This window comes from Talpa occidentalis, unplaced genomic scaffold, assembly GCF_014898055.3.
Source record: "Talpa occidentalis isolate TD23 unplaced genomic scaffold, MPIMG_talOcc4v2.1 talOcc4.9, whole genome shotgun sequence".
Lineage (NCBI taxonomy): Eukaryota > Metazoa > Chordata > Mammalia > Eulipotyphla > Talpidae > Talpa > Talpa occidentalis.
Window position 1 is genome coordinate 108,946,549 of NW_023605305.1, and position 15,267 is coordinate 108,961,815.

The following is a 15,267-nucleotide window of genomic DNA, read 5'->3' on the forward strand; positions in this document are numbered from 1 at the left end:
GGGGATTGAACTCATGCTGCAGTAGCTGCAGATAGCTTCATAGTGCTGTGTCTTAATCCCTTGTGCCACCAGGGGGGCCCTCAAATTTCCATTTTCAAAGTACATACCAGTCTAGGAGTTTATTATTAAAGCTTCACTTCCGCCAAGCACACATATGTCAGGCAGGATTCTTGACCGTAAGCGGCCTTCTCCAGGGGTACGTGTAGCAATTGGTGTTGCTTAACCTCTTGACTCACACAAGTAATACAGGCTTTTGTGAAGTGAAGTCATCATTAGCTCCCTTGTTCTCTGCTGTAGTTTGCTTAAGCCAAACATGTATCCTGTAGCACAGCCAGCTTTATCTTGGCTTCCTCGATTTGAGTCTGACTTTATCCAGGCTGGACAAAGATGGTTTAATGTACTGCAAGAACATGGGCTCTGGAGCCAGAATGCCTGGGTTCAGATTTCAGCTCCTCGCCCTGGCACCATGTCTCTTGGCAGATTACCTAACATCTCTGTGTTGTAGTTACACCATCTGTAAAGGTGGGAAAATAATAGTATCTGCATCATGGGGATGCTGTGAGGATTAAATTAGTTAATTCACAGAAAGATCTCAAGACCTCCTTTGGTGTAAAGAAGATGTGAAATAGGGTCTCCCTGGTGGCGCAAGGGATTGAGAAGCAACCTATGAAGCTGTCCGCAAGCCACTGCAGCACAAGTTCCATGCCCAGCCAGGGAGCTGCTCACATGGTGCAGCAGACCTCTCCTGACTCGCCCGCTACTCCCCTCAGCAGTGTATTTCAATAGATCCACCTGTTCTCCCCACTCTGTCTCTGGTGAATCCTCTTACATCCTCCCATACACCTCTGGCCTATACTCCAGTTCTTGTATACATAAAGAAATCTTTAAAAAAAAAAGATGTGAAATAAATGCCAGCTGTGATGAAAATGATAAACTGTTGAAGAAAACTTCAAGTTGATTTCTTTTCTTTTCTTTTTTTTTTTTTTTAAAGATTTTTTTTTATTTATTTATACAAGCACTGGGTACAGTCAAAAGTGCGGGAGGGTGAGAGAATTCACCAGAGCCAGAGCAGGGAGCAGAGCAGGCAGAAGGACCGAAGCACACTGCTGAGGGGAGCAGCGGGCGGCAGGAGAGGTCTGCGCACCATTTGGGACCCTCCTCTGGTGGCCGGGGAGCAGCCAGGGATCGAACCGGTGCTGCAGAGGCTGCAGGCAGCTTCGCAACCCAGCACTCAACCACTGCGTCACCAGGAAGGCCCTTCTAGTTGATTTCTTAACTTAAAGGATGTTTGGATTCTTTCCTGTCTTGTCAATAGGTGGCACTGGTACCCGGGTTATCTGCTCTGATTGTTATGACAATGCTAACATCTACTCCAGGACCCGAGAATACTGTCCGTATACCTATATTGCCGAGGAGGATGTTCTAGATCAGACATTGTCCAGCCTCATGGTTCAGATGCCTAAAGAGACATATTTGGCACATCCTCCCCAAGATGTCTCTACCATGGAGAATTTGGTTTCCTCAGCAGATAGAGAGGCGACTGCCTTTCCCACCAACCACGAGAGGATAAGTGAGAAGAAACTCTCTTCCACACAGATGAGCAGCGGTAAAGGCCCAGTTTTTGTTTTCATTTTCACCTACCGTCTGTTCCACTGGTATAAACTAGATCTAGAGAATTATTTTAAAGGGTAGAGTTACAAAGAAGTCTGTCTATAGGGTCAAAATAGCTTTTTTGGGAATAACAAGATCATGTCTAAAAACTCAGAGGCCATACAGAAAAAGTTTTATGTGGTGTGAAGAATTTCCCCCTCACCTTTATTTAAGTAATGGAGATTTGAAATGTTAAGTGTGTAATTTGGGCATAATTGGAAAGTTTTAACTGAGAAGATTTTAAAATGTTTTATTTGGTTGCTGTTCTATCAGGTAAATACTGAATGTCAGTGTCATTTGATAGGTGTTTCCTTTTTGCCTATGATTTTATCCTCAGGGCTATAAGTGAGAAAGTGGGTGTGGGATAGTGTCCACATAACCTGAGAAAAGAAGTATGTGGCATATCAGGCATTGAAAACAACTCTGTCAGTAAAGCAAAACAAAATTCTTTCTAGACCATGAAGGGCACTTACTGAGCAGTTCTCCTTGTCCATCCAGACTTTTTATCAGCTGTCATTCTCCAGTCAGCCTGAGATAGAAGAGCACTTGGAGATAGGGTGGGACTCAGATCTGCAGAACTTGTTAGAAATGCTGATCATGGGTCCCGCTGACCCCAGACCTAGTGAACCAGAATCTGTAATTTAACAAGATCCCCAGGTTTTTTGTGTGCAGATTAAAGCCTGAGAAGGCCTACTCCAGCTTACCTTTCACATGGGCTTTATTTTTATTTCTGATTGTGTTTCCAGAATTTTGGCTTTTTCTAAAATGTATCCCTCTGAAGTTAATCAAACTTTCAATAAGTGATTTTTGGGGAAGGCGTTCACTACTGCAGTAAATAAGGAGAATGAGAAATACGTATGTTTGGAAGCAGAGTACATATAGATAATCTTAATTTAAAGTAGCTGCTGTAGGTTATTGTCATTCCAATTATTGGCATGCGAGAAGCTGGGGTTTGTTTTCTTTCAAAAAGTTTGTTTTTTAACATTGCTGTTTATTAAAGATGTAATAGCTACACTGAATTAATAATTATTTATGTACCATGCAGTTTTCATTGCATAGGAATACTGTTGAGTCCCTTAGTCTGTTTCCATGTGTCTAAAGAGTTTCATTTTAAAATTTTTGTAGCAGCAGAGCCACTAGTAATAGGCAAAATGATTACATATAGCGAGGTTTCAGTAAATAACTGGTTAAGTTTGTTAAGTAGAAGGGATTGAGAAACCATAGTTTCAGTTTTTATTTTGTTTTGTTAGTTGCTAAGCTAGCAAGTTTACATCTGATTTCCGTGTCCTGATTCTGGAATTTTGGACATCTTCATTTCTTTGAGGATTTGGATAAAAGTTTTAGAAAATTAATTTTAAACTTGCACTCACCACTGATAATTCTTGTCTTTCATTTTCAGAAACATTGCAGCGACCTCTGTGGAGCATAGGCAAAGAACTCGGTCTGCCTCATCCCTCCTTCTCCCAGCAGCCAGTCCTGGAGTCGCCACAGCTCCATCCACATAAGGGCCTGGCAGAGAGTGACCCAGACTGTGCCGCCTCCCCAGTGCCCTGTCAGAGGTTACACGACCACACATTTGATTTTAGTAGGACTCGGAATGTTCAAGATGGTAGCAAGGGCACATGAAACTCACTCCTGGATGAAATCTGGGCAAAGACTCTAATTAATTAATGTATTTACTACCTCAGAGTTCAGAAGAAACCCAGAGTCAGCATTTGCTTTACTCTTTGTGAGATCTGACCACAACAAGGTGGTGGGCCAGGCATTTGTTTGGACTTTTGCCTGATGAAGAAAGGGTAATAGCTGACAAAAATGGGTGCACCTACTAAAAATGTGCAGCACTTCAGAGGAGGATCCAGTGCAGATCTGCCTCCTGATGCAGCCCCAGGGGTGTCGCCAGGTGTGTGGTGTCCATGAGGAAGGATCATTGCTGCTTAGCATGCTGGTTGTCTCAGCCCTCAGAGTAATCCTGAGAAACATCACTGTTCAATTTTGCCTTTCAAGAAACAAAAATAACCCTCTGGGAAGTGTGCCTGGAATCTTCAGTGGCTTTAAAATATAATTGAGACCGGGGCTTTGATATTCAAGGTCTTTGACAAGGATTCCAGGCTTGACCAACTGTTAACAGGTCAAGGGGGTTTGTATTCTTGTATTTTTTTTTTTTTAATGGTCCTTATCACCTAGGGATCTTACTGTAAATAGATGTGCATTTATAAATATTTTTTTTTGTACTCATCACTCCCATATGTGTTCGACTGCAATGTAAATATTTTTGATATGCCAAAATTATATATAATATTCACTTAAACAATATTGACAGCGACTTCTCAGATCACAGACAGATTTTGTATGACTTGTTTTGGTGAGCTCTAAAGGGTTGGTTTAAAGTTTTAAAAAAATGTATTTGTTAAGAAGTACATGTTTAGAGGCAGGGTACCTAGTTAATGCATACACACACACACAATCTTGGGGTAACTTTTTTCACACCTGAAGGTTCGTACATCTGTTCATTAGCCATCTGTTTATAAGTGCCGTGTGTTACCACCTTTTAAGCATAAAAATTCTCTTTCCAAAGACTAGCAGTCTTGTCATAGGCCATATGCACACAGATGGAGGAAACTTGTTTTGGGAATGTCTTTCAGCAAGTACTTAGTTGACAAGGAAACCAAAGACTGTTTCTTTTCTGTGTATTTTTAAAATATTTTTTTCTTCTACCAATGCACTGTATATCTTAAGAGAGGAATGCTTTTGGGAGTAGGACGTACAGAAATACTATAAAGCTTTGGAGTAATCTTATTTTGTACAGGTGACTATTTAAACCAAAAAGTTTTCTTGAATTTCTGATAGCAAATAGCTTTATATAAACAAGGACTTAACTCTAATGGAATGTAATGGACTAAAGTTCTTGTACTGTCAGATTTCCCTACATAGACTCTCAGAAACTGTCTTCTAAATCTAGTAAGTCTAGCTACTTACTTAATAACTTAAATTACTTAAAAATATCTAAGTCGTGCATTCCAGGGTTCTAAACTCACAGAATTTCTCAGCTTTTTGCCAGAATTAGCTGAATTTTATACTAGTTTTCAATCTCTCCCATAGGCGACAGCACTTCCTTAGCTGGTTTTACCACCATGCTTGTCTCTTTCCTTTTTCAACTGGTAGCTGCTGTTCATTTTTGCTTTGAACTTCTTAAATATCACTCTTTCCCCTATCTGTTTATGTTCCTTCTTGTTACTTACTGGGTTATAGTAGAACTTATCTGGACTGATTTGGAAACGAAAGTTCTGTTAAATTCCTGACTCTGCTACTTACTTGTATAATCAAGGGCAAGTCCCTTAACTTCTCACCCTCATTTTCTCATTTGTAAAACGAGGGCCTCTTACTAGATGCTCTGAAGCCCTTTCTGCTTGTAACATTCTATGAATCTGTGATCCCTCCCCGGAATCGAGGAGGCTTATACTACTCTGATAAAAAGCTGCTTTCAGGAAATGTTTGTTATAGAACAAGAGTGATGCTGCTTGCTCTCATTTGAGCCAGATTAATTTCCTCATGGCATGACAAGAGGAGAAATACTCTGCTTCTAAACAGTACAGTGTATATGAAGAATCTTGGCTAAGTTGGACACCATCCCTTGCTCTCTAGAACAGCAGGTGCGAATGCTAGTGTTACAGCCCACCAGGGTGGCAGAATTGGTTGAGAGGTGCCACAGCTAATTAGTAATTAGTTTGTGACTCACTAAACCTTTCTAATGTATTCAAGGTTATTGCTATAGTTATAGTACCATCACTCAAGTTTTGATAGGTGGGGTTAGAGCCAGGCTACAAGTGAGCATTAGCTGGCCCATGTGAGCGGACAGAAAACAGGCTGCAAACCAGTGCTCTAGAAAACTTCAATGCTGAGTGTTGCTTCTCTGCTTAGTAGTAGTCCACCTGCTGGTGGTGTTGAGACTGGTCTCCAGAATGACCAGGTTCTCCACTATGTCAATTCAAATGGTTGAGATGTCCTCCCAGATATTTACTACCTTGCATAAAAAAACTAAAATACCTGTAAGGAAGTTGTTTAAATGTGAATAGCCTACCCTGGAAATAATCTAATCTTCAGAGAAGTAATTCCTGAAACATTTCATTATTACATAGGTTTTTGACCAAGTAACAATTTAACCCTTTACTATAAGCAGGATTAGTGGGTCACCAGTATTTCTGCCCAGCAATGTGTCATGTCTGCCTGCCAGTCTAAGTAAGCATGTTTGCAAAGCAAGGCAAACTAAAATGCTGAGAGTAATAATCTCTGCTCTGCTTCATCCCAGTTACCTCCCTGTATCTGTGGGGATTTACGTAGTCTCTTAATTTGTTTGTGTCCTTCTTAGACTATATCTTCAAGTCTTAACTGTCAGGAGAAACAGCATTTTCCTTGAACTCCAGACCTTACTGGCACAATTTACAAAAAAGCCACTGGCTTTCTTTCACTCAATGGCATCTAAAGTACTTTCCCTGGTATGCAGGTTACTCCAGAGAACAGAAAAGATCGAAACCAGCCCAGTGTAAGTTGCCTCCAGTATTCCACCTCAAAACTGTGTTAAGGTAACTTTCATGTTAAAAAGGTGCCTTCCTATTACCAACTAAGGAGTGGTCAGTCCATTTTCCTAAAAAGGGAGCTATAATAAAAGTTTTTAATCACAGGGTTGTCATGAGATAAGGATTAGAGTCCCTTGTTTTATTCCAGAGGACAGGAGATATCAGTGGGACAGAAGTCAAAGGAAGGATACAGTGCACACCTGGTAAGAATTCCATTTATGAGATGAGCTAACTGTAATTAGGTTTGTCTGACAATTGTATTATTCAACCTTTCTTGGGAAAAGTACACGCACAAGCTAAATAACATTTTTTAATAGCACTGAAGAAATTTCTGCATTGAGCTGTAATGTGGGCAAGATGACTTTTATGGTCTCTTTCAGTTTTATCTTTGGAAATTTCTAGAAGCAACTCGATAGTCTTAAACCTTGTCCTTCAGAACCCTTTATACTCAATAGTGTGGAGATTGAAACTTTTCTTAAGCTAAAGAATTTGAGCTTTAATTGACAAAAGGGGCCTGACCTATGTCAGTGACTAAAACATGAAACTGAAATCATTCTTTTGAGGAAATCTGTACCTAGCTAGTGACACAAATGTCACTACTATAGTTCTAAAAAGTAATACAGTACTACCTTTTATTCTTTTCATTTATCAGTGGGATTCCATTTGGCATGATAATGGAATTGTGTAGCTTTACACCCAATATTTTTTACCCTTTTTAATTGTTTTTAATGTCCACAGAAATGCCAGAAGGGTAGTGGAGCAAATAGAGGAAAATTCACTGTCATTTTATACTGCATCCTCCATTTCTTGTTTTGCTTCTTGATGCAGAATACAGAGGTAATTGTGAAATAGTTGGACCGTATAAGGTTGAGTTAAAATTTTTTGGCAACTTGCATGTAGTGTTTTATTTTTCTATTACTTGGTCTCTTTCCCAGTGCAGTTTGGCAGATGCTTTTTCCTCCTGCTTCTTAAAACTTAAAACTTTTTGTTTGGAGTACAATCTAAATCAACAACAGGCTTTTAATTTTCCTTCTTGCTTTTTTGGACAACTGCCTAATTTGTTGACAAAAATAAATTCTGAATTAAAAGATATATTATAAGCTGCTCTTAACAAAACCACACCTGGAAGCCCCTGAACCACCCGAAGTCTTTGTGGATAGGAAGAGAGGGTGTGTGTGTGGGGGGGGGGGCTATTTGAACCCACTCTCTCAAGGTTGTTGGTGAAGGGTTTCTTAGCAGTTCTAATAAAGTCACCCCAAGGGGTGGGGTGAAAAGGGGTAGAAATAGCTTGATTTGAGCCTGTTGTCAGATTTAAGGCATAAAGTGATCTTTTATCAACTGTAACTGTTTTGAAAAAGAAATTGATCACCAGGTGGTCAAGTGTTCTTGGAATATCCCTTGACTACTTCAAGTGATCTTGATCTGTAGAGAGTATTCCATCCTTTCCTCCTTTATTCCCCCGTCAGAGGAGAATTCTGAGCAGCCCCGGTACTAGATGTAACCAAAGAGAGTTCTAAGCCAAGTTGTTGTTCAGTGTGGCCCTTTCCTAGTATCTATTTATATTTTCTCACACATGAGAAGAATGTATATTTTATAAAGCATGTGTTTGTCTATTTGTTTGTCTACTGTAAAATGTCTTCAATAAAGCCAAAATACATTATGATTTTCTGGTTGTCTTTTGCCTAAGGCACAGAAGTGAAATGGTAAATTTTTAAGTTTGTCTTTTTGAGATGTACAAGTTCATAGCTGTACAAGTTTAAATGGGGGAAGTTGATGTGTATCGGGTGTCATGTGCTGCCTGGAGCCGGCCGCAGGCCACCCCAGTCAGGCCCTGTGTGTTCTTTGGCTTTCTCCATGATGTACAACTGTGCCAGGTACCTGACAGGATGGAAGCACCACACTTAATAGTTCCGTAGAACGTGAGTGCTTTCTCAGAGGGAAGAATTTGAACTCAGCATTTTCTAATTTGACAAGTCTTTTATTAACAAAATATTTGGAGAATGTCAGTTTTCTGGTTGGCTTCATCGCTGGCCTCTTAGGAGCCATCTCCTTGGAGGCTGCTAACTTTTTGAAGGCTGGGCTCACGCACTAAGCCTGTCCGCTGTGCTTTCATATCTGTGAGGCACGTTCCACAGGCCTCTCATTTGAACCTCACAGCATTCTTTTTTTTCCTAAAGTTTTTTTTTTTAATGCACATAAGAGCTGGGGTACAGGCCAGAGTTGCAGGGTGGTGGGGGCGGTGAGAGGAATCACCAGAGACAGAGTGGGGAACACAACAGGCGGACTGACTGAAATACACTGCTGAAGGGAGCAGCGGGCAAGACAGGAGAGGTCCGCCTCGCCATGTGGGTTGCACCCTGGCCGGCCGGGGATTGAACTGGTGCTACCGAGGCTGCAGATTGCTTCGTAGTGCAGTGCTTAACCCCTTGTGCCATCAGAGAGGCCCCTCACAGCATTCTTAAAATGTGGGTTGGGCAGGTCATTTAAATCTGTAGTTTCTGGAAACTGACTTGGTGGGATAATGACTTACACAATATGAAAAAATCTTTTAGGCACCAAAACCAGTGTTGGGATCCAGATTTTCTGACTCATTCAGGATTTTTCCCTGTGATATCTTTTCAGTTCTGAACAGAGTAGCTTGTCCATAGTCTTCATAAATATTTAAATCAAAAGCCCCGTGGATATTAATCATTTCAAATATGGTGAAAATTTGTACTGGGATGTGCACTGGAAGCTGGTTTTTGTTGTTCTGACACAAAAACATGAAAATTTTATTAGGTAGAATGTGGGAAAATGCCATGGTTTACTGATTGTTGTTTTGGAGTAAGATGTGCCAGGATCTAAGTCGTAATATATTGTTGAGTTATGAAAGATATTTGTTCACACAGCAATATTTAGAAGCTTATAACCCAGTGCTGAAGCTATTTGTTACAAGACAAGTTGCCATGGATCAATCTTTTTATGAATATGTATGCAATGTGATGCAATACAAATGCATTTTTAAAAAAAGCAAGATGTAAGCATACGATTTAAATTATATATTTAACAGACAAAATTATCAAGCAGCTATTAAAGTTTCTAAAGGCATCCTGACTTCTGGGTGTTGTCATGGACCAGTAACAAGTAGTTCGAAGATTGGCACAGATGTGATTGTGATTACGTCACCCTGAGGTTAATCTTCTCACTTCTAGAGGTTCCTTTTAATCTTGTTAGTGTGGAATGGTTGAAACAGAACTGGCTTCTGTCTAGAGGCCTGACTGGAAGCAACAACTAAGACAGTTTTTCAGCTCATGCACCCCTGCCCCCGAGCTGAAGCTCCTGGGGTCCTTCCTAGCCTGCCATTTGTTTTCTATCCCTGCTCTCATTCTGGCTAGTGCTTTCTGACGTGGGCTGCCCGTGACTTAAGGGAAACTGCCAGGAGACAGGTAAGAGGAGAGGAAATGTGTGGCTCATCATACCAGGGAGGAGGTGGTCTGATGTTGTGCAGTCTGCTGTGGGTTTGTGGGTAATCACAGTAGTAGGGCTGCAGTGGGGTAGTTTCATCAGCCATCTCTGCTGCTGTCTTTGTTCAGTCAACTGTTTCTTGAACTCACTAAGATTTGTTGCTTTATTTAGTTCACAGACCATCACCAAGGTTAGTTGCCAGTGCATTTGGACAAAAAGGCAAGTACAAACCATTAATCACAGTTATTTCTAGAAAGAAACAATGCAACAGTAGCAAATACATTTAGCCTGTCCCTTCCAGATACTGTTGAGGACCTCAGACACATGCTTAGCACTTTATCCTCACTACAATCCCTTTGAGGAAGATATTCCTGTTTCATAGGTGATGAAACAGGTTAAGCAACTTGCCAACTTCCCTTACTTAGCAAGTAGTAGAACCAGGAGTTGAAGTGCTTTGTGATTTCAAGGCACGAGCTCTTTCCCTATGCCAAAGGAAAAATGGGAGCTTTTATCAAGTCCCTATTTTGTCCATCACCTTGTTCTGGGATAAATCATGTGTCCCCCAAATTCTTGTGAGGCCCTAACTTCTAGTACCTCAGAAGGTGACTAGAGTTGGAGATAAGCCCTTTACTGGGGTAGAGTGTGCTGAAGAAAGACCACGTGGGCCCTCAGCAAGCAGCTGGCCCCCCGAAAACCAAGGAGAGGTTTCAGAAGAAACCCAGCCTGTCTGCATTGATCTATAACTACAGCCTCCAGAGCTGTTATAGAATTAACTGTTGTCTGGTACCCAGTCTCTGGCATTTACGACAGCCTGCGCAAACAAATCGGTGTTTGAGTATCGGAGCCAGGTTGGTGGGGTTTTCTTAGAACTCCAGCTATATGACTCTCCTACAGTCACATGCTCTTTCTACTGTGCCCTGCTGTCCTCTAATCCCAGCTGGTGCTTTATGTGCAAAAACGCTATATAGAGAAGCCAGAAATGAAGTCAATGTGCACCAGTCGCCATGCTTGCAGCTCTGCCTCCACACACACCATAGCCTCCCAGAAGTTCGCACAAAAGGCCACTGCAGCCTGGGGCTGGTTGCCAGCATGCTAGGGGCTGATGCATCTCCAGCATAAGCGATTCTAAGTCAAGTGCATCCCGGAACAAAGAAGCAAGGTATTTGGAGCACTCGAGTAAGTGCTTTCCAGCTCCTATTTGTCTAAGGAGAAACCAGATTTTTAATAAGAGAATTCCATTTGTGTAATGACTGGCTACTCTTGAGCTACATGCCAGATCAAGTTGTTTAATTTTGTGTCCTTTTTAAATGCTCCATCAAAGCCAATGCGAATTCCTCTGTCTGAAAAACAATAGGCATGTGGTTCAGCTCAGCAGTGAGAGGCTAGCGTGAATTATTTATGCTTGGCGAGCTCCAGAGACAAGTGCACGCACATGTGTTCCATGCCAGAAGCGGCGAGTGCAGAGAGGAGACAACTGTCAGACGGTGAATTACTGCCGTTTCCAGGACCCCATTCTTTATAAATGTGCCCTGGGGGGGCTCCGGGACCACACGGATTTGCTCTCACTGAAAAGACATTCACAGGTTAAGATTCAAGTGCGTAATGAGAATGTTTTACTTTTAGAGAAGCACAAAATCACAATAAATGGCAGATTTGGAGAAAAGGCAATGCATCATGTTGGCAGGATTTTGCCTCCTGGGCTCCACTCCTCCACAAACATTGTCTTTCTCATCCTTTTTCTAGACCACAGATGCCCGTCTCACCTGCCAAAGGGTCCTTTAATGTGAAAGATTTTCATACCCACTGTGGTAAGAAGTTTGATGCTCCCTCCTCTTCTGCTCAAAGTCCCAGCGCTTCTACCTTTGGACAGTCTTGATTAGAAAAAGCCTTAGGAGCTGACTGTTTACTGTAATTTTTCTCCCTTAAGGAAAGGGATTTTTAAAAAATTTTATTCATGTATACAAGAACTGGGGTGTAGGCCAGAGGTGAGGGGGTGAGAGGGTTCACCAGAGACAGAGTGGGGAGCAAAACAAGCGGATCTACTGAAATCCACTGCTGAGGGGAGCAGCAGGGAGGCAGGAGAGATCTGCTGCGCCATGTGGCTCAGCTCCCTGGCCGGGCACTGAACTCCTGCTGCAGTGGCCTGCCATAGCTTGATAGCGCTGAGGCTTTAACCCCTGTGCCACCAGGGAGGCCCTAAGGAAAGGGATTCTGTAAAGAGAACACCAATTTAGAGATTAGTGGTTCATTTTTGCCCAGAAGTCCTTCTTATATCAAGGGTCTAGCTGATTCAAGACTTGTTAGTGAAATGGTGGTGGTGGAAGAATTTAAGAACAGTATAGAATTTCCCTTGTGGCTCTTAGGCAGTTTGGCTGTTAGACTACCCTTGGTTTAGAAGACAAACCTGTTCTGTTTTCTTTCTGTCGCCGCTCAACTTCCAGGCCTGAATGTTTTCTTCATTATTGGTGCTTCTACTCTCCCCCCAGACCCCCAATAAAAGAGTTTGGACAGAAGCAGGAAGAAACAACTCCCAAGCCCCCAACTTGCCACCTGTGGGGCACGTCCTCTCTGTGAGCTTGGCAGGGGTTGTAAGTTTCTGCAGGGGCAAGATTCCCTGAGGCCAGCTAAGGTTTACTTTGCATTTTCATGATACGGTTTTTAAAAGTCAGTGGTTCTGAGCCCTGCCTTGGATGCAGAACAGAGCTGGGCCCCATCCTGCCAACCCTTAACCAGATGTAGGAATTGATGCCAGTTCTAGGTGCTACATGCCCCCTCCCCCGCCCCATCTATCGAATAGAAACGGGCCTATTGTGTGTGGTTCTTGAGACTTAGATGAGCTGATCTCTATGAAGACCAAGCACAGTGCCTGGCACGGGGGCACAAACTCAATGGCTGCCAAGAGGCACGGGCGTGGGCGCTCCCAGTGCAGCTCCACCTTCTCTCCCTGGAACAGCTCAAGATGGGGGATGTCAGCAATTTCCCCACAGAGTCATTTCAGGGGTAGCCCTGGAGATTTGGGTTCCTAGCTGGATTTTAGAGAGAAAGAAGATACAATCTCCTGAAACTATTATAGGAAAGTGCACTCAGCTAGAAGTAATTGGGCTGGGATATTGACCAGTTCTGCCGTCGACCATGCGCTATCTCAGGACGTCCTTGACTGCTGGCCTTGCTGTCATCTGCCGGGAGAGCTCTTGAACCGTCATCGGAGGCTCACAGAGGCCCCTTCAGCCCAACATGCCGTGGCATCTTCACCACTGACCCCACCATTTTTGTTTTTTCCATTCGCTCATTGGTTAACTCTCCCAAGAGGAAACTCACATTATCTGAAGAAGAATAATTACAAACACTTGTGTGGGGTTTTATAGACAAAGAGTCTGTCTGGTTTCAGTGTGAGGAATGAAGAGGGAAACTCAGAAAAATCTTGTTTAATTGGGAAGCTTTGAGCCTCCCAGAAAGTGCCTAAGAAGAACAAGCATTATTCCTGCAAGAAAGTCATCCTGGCCTACCAGCGCCACTTGCCAGTCCTATTGATTGCATAAGGATTGTTGCAACAATCTGTGGCTTCTCAGAATTACTTCTCAGAACATTCTCTTTAGTACTTAATATGTCGGTTGCAGCCAGGAGAAGGCGGCCTGAGGAAAACTGGAACCAGAACACTGAGTTCAAATCTTGGTTGCTTTGCTTCAGCAAAATCACTCAATTTCTTTTCGCCTCCATTTCCTTCCCTGCAAATAGCAATGATGACAATACGCATCTCAGTTGACCTGACTTCAAGATGGCTGTGAGTACTAAGTGGAATTCTTTCTCTTGGGGAGAAGCAAACACTTCAGTTTCTGTAAATCGAGTTTGTTTGGGTCAAGGAACTTCACTTCCTCCGGGCCCCTTGGCCAGTCAGGGGAACTGCACTTCTCCCTGGGGAAGAGCTGTAGTGTGGGGGATGTCCCTGTTCCCTGCCTCCCACTTACAGGCTGCCCCCTTGGGCTGGCTCCTGGGAACTAGGGGTGGCCCCCGGCTGCCAGGTGAAGCCACACAAAGCAGAAGCAGGTGGGCTCTGGGTGTCTTCCTTCTCTGGCCTTGACCTCCTTCTCTGGCCTTGACCTGCACCCAGGGTCTTGGAAGGAGGTGGTGGAGAAGAGACACACAGAGACATTTAAGACATGCGGGCCGGAGACACGTGGGAAGGCTGTCCTTGGCAGAGACGATCATTATCTTGACTTAACCCCTGGGCCACCAGGGAGACCCCCCCAGAGTCCCAACTCTTGGGGCAGGAGAAGAGGAGCAGATGAGTCAGGGTCAGCACCGCAGGGCAAACTGGAAGGTTTCCCGGACAAGCTTGCTCTTTGGATCTGGAGTGTAGAGCATGTGGAAGTGACCGACCTCTCACACGGCCCCGGCTTTGGAGGAAATCCTGCCTGTGAACCCTTGAGTTGCTCATCAGCAGCAGGCGGGAGGTGGCTTTGACCATCTGGTGGCTATGACGAAACCTGCGTGTTCTCTTAAGGGGCTTCCCTGGTTTTTTCTTGTCCTGGGAACACCTTTATTCTCGCCCTCTGGGGAGGTAAATTTTGAAACCGACCCGGTGCTCTGCGCTGGACCGGGCCTGGCCGCTAAGTGGCGCCTCAGCACCGAGAATGGCAGCGCCGTCACCTTGGCCACCGCGTCCCAGGGACCTCATTATATAAGGGGGCTTGGGGGGTAGGACTGCACGGGCGCACAATAGAGGAAAACCTGGCCTTTGTCGCTGATTAAGCTGAGATCCTGAAAAGCTCAGGGGCGGTTAAAGGCTGTGAAAGTGTCTCTCAGAGCAACACAGCCCAGGCTCAGGTTCCTGCCAGGGCGGTGAGGCGTGGGTTTCGCCTGCTGGAGAGAGAACCTAGAAATTCAGACGTTGTCCCCGAGTCCAGAAAGCCTGACCCAGGCCCTCGGCCCCAGGCGGGGCCCTTAGCTGAGCCGGTCACCTGCTGCAGACTCTGGAAATGACCCACAGCTTCTAGAGAGAATCCGCCCCTCCTCCTCCCCACACTTGGTTCTCACCCTCTGTGATTTATTTACAAAGCACTTTCCCCCTTGTGATCTCATTTGTTGTTCACAAATTCCCAGGGAGGAGGGCAGGGTGGGGCGCCTGACTCCCTGGGCCGTTGAGGACACTGCGCATCAAAAGGATCTCTTTCTGGGTCTGTCCTTCCCAGCATTAGCTAGATCTCCTTGGGGGTAACTACTGAACTCAATAGAGTGATTCCAGGACTTAGCACACGGTGCTTGTCAGGGAGGAGGTGCCCTGAATGAATAAGTATTTAGAGATAGAAAATTCTAGAAGTTCCGGCTTGAAGCTCTTAGGGCTATTGACTTTGCTGCACTAGGTGCTGATCACATCACATGGTTTTCTAGTCAAAAATAGCTGCCTGGAGGTTAAGTCTCAGCACTAGGACACTACGGGCAGCCACTGCAACATGAGTTTGATTGCTGTCCAGGGAGCTACCCACATGGTGCAGCGGACCTCTCCTGTCTCACCCGCTGCTCCCCTCAGCAGTGTATTTCAGTGGATCCACCTGTTCTGCCCCCCACTCTGTCTCTGGTGAATCCTCTCACCCCCCACACC

At 44.0% G+C, this 15,267-nt stretch overlaps 1 protein-coding gene across 3 annotated transcripts in view; it reads left to right on the forward strand.

Moving 5' to 3' along the window:
* Positions 1-7,905, forward strand: part of LRIG2 (leucine rich repeats and immunoglobulin like domains 2) — a 44,588-nt gene extending 36,683 nt beyond the window's left edge. For all 3 annotated transcript variants that reach the window (XM_037500606.2, XM_037500605.2, XM_037500607.2), the window contains exons 17-18: positions 1,316-1,606; positions 3,050-7,905. In XM_037500606.2, the coding sequence (XP_037356503.1) occupies positions 1,316-1,606; positions 3,050-3,276 (518 nt within the window). In that variant the 3' untranslated portion in view covers positions 3,277-7,905. The remainder of the gene's footprint in view (positions 1-1,315; positions 1,607-3,049) is intronic.
* The last annotated feature ends 7,362 nt before the right edge of the window (positions 7,906-15,267 follow it).